Source organism: Loxodonta africana, chromosome 7, assembly GCF_030014295.1.
Source record: "Loxodonta africana isolate mLoxAfr1 chromosome 7, mLoxAfr1.hap2, whole genome shotgun sequence".
In the NCBI taxonomy this organism is placed as follows: Eukaryota; Metazoa; Chordata; class Mammalia; order Proboscidea; family Elephantidae; genus Loxodonta; species Loxodonta africana.
The window spans coordinates 83,672,392-83,676,366 of record NC_087348.1 but is presented as its reverse complement, the minus strand read 5'-3'; the positions used below and the strand labels follow the sequence as shown (position 1 = coordinate 83,676,366).

General features: G+C 42.1%; 1 protein-coding gene across 1 annotated transcript; it reads right to left on the bottom strand.

Moving 5' to 3' along the window:
• Nucleotides 1-2,425: 2,425 nt before the first annotated feature.
• Nucleotides 2,426-3,514, bottom strand: LOC100667354 (olfactory receptor 51G2-like). The gene is given in 2 exon segments (XM_064289259.1): nt 2,426-2,964; nt 2,967-3,514. Coding segments are annotated over 2 exon segments (1,008 nt in total). The 5' UTR covers nt 3,436-3,514.
• Nucleotides 3,515-3,975: the final 461 nt, after the last annotated feature.

The window sequence follows — 3,975 nt, the reverse complement described above, 5'->3', positions numbered from 1 at the left end:
TATAAGCCTGAGTCCATTCACTATTCTTGAGTAGAATCTGATTTTGGGTCATCAAGTGTGTGGTGCAGACTGTCACCTATCCACCTAGAGAAGTAGTGGTGATAGTTGTGTGCACCAGATTCTAGTAGCTGCGGGAGTTTACACTCCGTGGGGGCAAGATGCTGACAGGCTTCCCTCAAGTGTCAGTGAGGTAGTTGTGTCTCTATTCCTAAAGCTCCTTGGTGGGTGGGCTCTGCAGCTGTACCTTAGGCCCCCAATGCAAGTACCTCTACAGATTGGTAGGTGTCACCCTCCTTAGACCCCTAAGGCAGGGCGCTAGGTGGTCTGGGGGGAGCTTCAGCCCTCAGTTCCCTGTTGTGGGTCAGTGAGGGCTCTGTTGAATATGCAGAGATATCAGACCTGGGAAACTTGTCTTTCCAGTAAATCAGCTAAAAAAAAATGCAGTCAGATCCCTATCAGAAATGCCTTTGCATTATAATAGCCACCTTGTTCCCTGTAGGGATGAAAGCCCGAGATATGGATCACATATGCTTGGCTGGATCTGGTTCTGTGTTTTTAGTCCAATTAGGGAAGAATTTTTGGTCCCTGGGTTTTTTGTGGTTGCTTCTCTCAGGCCGGAAGAATGGGTTAGGAAAAGACCAAAAAAAAAAAAAAAAAAAGGGAAAAAAAAAACATGGAGCAGTTCTCCCTCTGGCTCAGGAAGTTCCAATGTTAGTGAAGCCACCTGGGAAGGGGAGGGGAAGGTTCAGAAAAACATGAGAGAGTAGCACCCCAGAATACAAAGAAAGTTACTTATCTTGGTTGGGATGACTATTTTCTCTGAGATTCCCGAGGGTCATGTCACCTATGTGTGCTGGCTGGGTAGAGATTGCCCCCGAGGGTCAGGCCCACAGAAGCTGTGGTCAGTTCCTCCACTGCCAGTCCAAAGCACAGTGTCAAGGTTCCCCAGCTGGGACACTGCACTCCCGGCTCCAAAACCAGTCGCTGCCTCCCGGGGACTTCTCCTCCCGCCAGCGGCTTCGCGGCGCCCGCACTGACTGGCTGGGCCCCCTCCCGAGGTCAGCTCAGGAGGGTAGGGCTGCGCCCCGTGTTTGCACCATCACAGATGTCATGCTCAGCTCACCTGCACCCAATCCAAAGCCTGGCGCCAAGGTTACCTGACTGGGACGCTGGCTCCAGGCTCCAAAAACAGTCTCTGCTTCCCCGTAGTTATTCTTTCTCCGTCTCTGTCGCTCAGGTCAACTCTTTAAATCTGTGTTTGTTGTTCAGAGTTCATAGATTGTCATGTATGTGATTGATTCCCTTGTTTTTCCGAGTCTTTGTTGCAAGAGGGATCCGAGGTAGCATCTACCGAGTCAGCCATCTTGGCCCCCTTATTGCCCATTTTGAATCAGAAAATAATATGGTGTACTGTGCTGGGAATGACAAATTAAGAGGAATGGTGTCACGTTCATTATCAAAAAGAACATTTCAAGATCTATCTGGAAGTACCACACTGTCAGTTATAGGATAATATTCATAAGCCTACAAGGAAGATCAGTTAATGTGACTATTATTCAAATTTAGGCACCAACTACTAAGGCCAAAGGTAGAGAAATTTAAGATTTTTTACCAACTTCTGAAGTCTGAAATTGACTAAATATGCAATCAAGATGTATTGATAATTACTGGACATTGAAATGCCGAAGTTGGAAACTAAGAAGGATTGGTATTTGGAAAATACTGTCTTAGTGATAGAAAAGACACTGGAGATCACATGATAGAATTTTGCAATACCAATGGCTTCTTCATTGCAAATACCTTTTTATAAATCACAACGTGGATTTTGGTAAATGGATATAATACTAAATGGTCACGAATCCAATTATTTCATCTGGATTTTTTAAATGTTTTTAAATAAGGAGACTGAGAAGTAGAAGGTCTTAGTATATTTCATTTTCACAACTAGCATAGGCTATGTTTTACTGCTTCAGCCACAGCTACTGCTTAATTTTGTCATACAAATTTCCTTTTAAAAAAGGTGGCACATGAAGAATAAGTTTCTTGGATCGAGTAGACACTTGAGACTATGTTGGCATCTCCTATCTGGGGGGAAGATGAGAGGGCAGAGGGGTTGGATGCTGGCAGAGTGAAGGAGTAAGCTGTCTCATTAGGAGGAGAGCAATTAGGAGTATATAGCAAGGTGTATATAAATTTTTATCTGAGAGGCTGACTTGATTTTTAAACTTTCACTTAAAGCACAATAAAACTTTAAAAAAATGTGGCACAGCGGATAAGAGCGATGCTACAAAGAAAAGTTTGGAAGTTCACATCCATCAGCTACTTCTTGGAAACCCCATGGGGCAATTCTACTCAGTCCTATAGGGTTGATACAAGTCAGAATCCACTGGATGGCAACGTTTTTTTTTTTTTTTTTTTTTTGGTTTTATGATATAAACGCAACCCAAGATTCTGCAGTTCCTTTTCTGATGAAGAGTTTCAGAATTTTATCTCTTATCTGCTTGGTTTTCATCACATAGACAATGAGGTTGATCATTGGAGGAATGAGGAAATGCATGTTGGCCATGAGCACATAGATGTGTGAGGGAAGCCTTGGATCAAAGTGGTGTAACATAGACAGGCAGATCATGGGGATGAAGAAGAGGACCACAGCACAGAGATGGGAAATGCAAGTGTTGAGGGCCTTGAGGCGGCCACCATGAAATACAATGCTTAGCACAGTTTTCAAGATCAGTACACAAGAAAGGAGAATGAGGAGAAAATCAAGTCCCATAGTGGAAAGTACTGCAAACAATCCAAAGATGCTATTGATCCTGGTGTTGGAAAAGGAGAGCTTTATGATGTCAGGATGCAAGCAGTAGGAATGGGAAAGGACACTGGAGTGGCAGAAGCACAGCCTACTCAAGAGGATGGCAAGGAGCACCTTTAGAGTCAAGGTTCATACAAAAATGGCCAAATCTATCCTGCAATTATGCTATTAGTGAGGATGGATAAATAGTACAATGGATGAGAAATGGCCACATAGCAGTCTAAGGCCATCGCCAGGATGACAGCTGATTCAAAATCCTGGAAGGTGTGAATGAAGAACATTTGAGTAAAGCAAGCAGACAGGGTCAGTTCATGGGCATCCAGCCAGAAGATCCTTAGCATTGTGGGGCAGGTGAAGAGAGACAGACCCAGATCAGAGGCAGCTAGCATGGCCAGAAAGAGGTACATAGGCACATGGAGGGTCTGCTCCCTCCATATAACAATCCTGATGGTCACGTTTCCCACCAAGGTAATGAAGAACATGGCACAGAAGGGTATGGAGATCCAGATGTGAAGAGCTTCCAGTCCAGGGATACCTATCACCAGGAAGGTGGAGAAAATGGAGCTGGCGCTATTGACAGGAAGCATGATACCAGAGCCACATGCCTTGCCTGAAGTGAAAAACATTGTATCAGAAACAAACGTTAAACTTTGACTTTCCGTTTTTTTGTACCCTCTGAGTGCATATAACTTGGAATTAATGAATATCAGCCTCATGAAAATTCTTCTCATAAACTGCCCCTGACTATGTCTAATATGAGATGAAGCATTATTTCCTAATATATACAATCTGAATCTCTAACTTGAAACAGTACTTTGTGTTTTGGTCAATATTGTATCTAATTAAAAAAATATTGATTTTTAATCTACGTCACAAAATTGATATAATAATATTTTAAAATATAAATTCCAAAATAAATGTTTTTATGAAATCCTGAACTAATGGCACACTATTTCAGAAAACTTCTCTCTGCCTTCATCAACAATGATAAACCTTAGACCACCAATGGTTCCCAACTTTTAATCTGATACACATGTACATACTATCAAATGTATTTATAACACATACTCTTTTTTTGCAAAACTTGAGTGCACAAATTTAAAATAATCTCTTAGAAAATTTTGTATGAGCTTGGCATTATAATTCTATACTTTCTGTAACAAAAT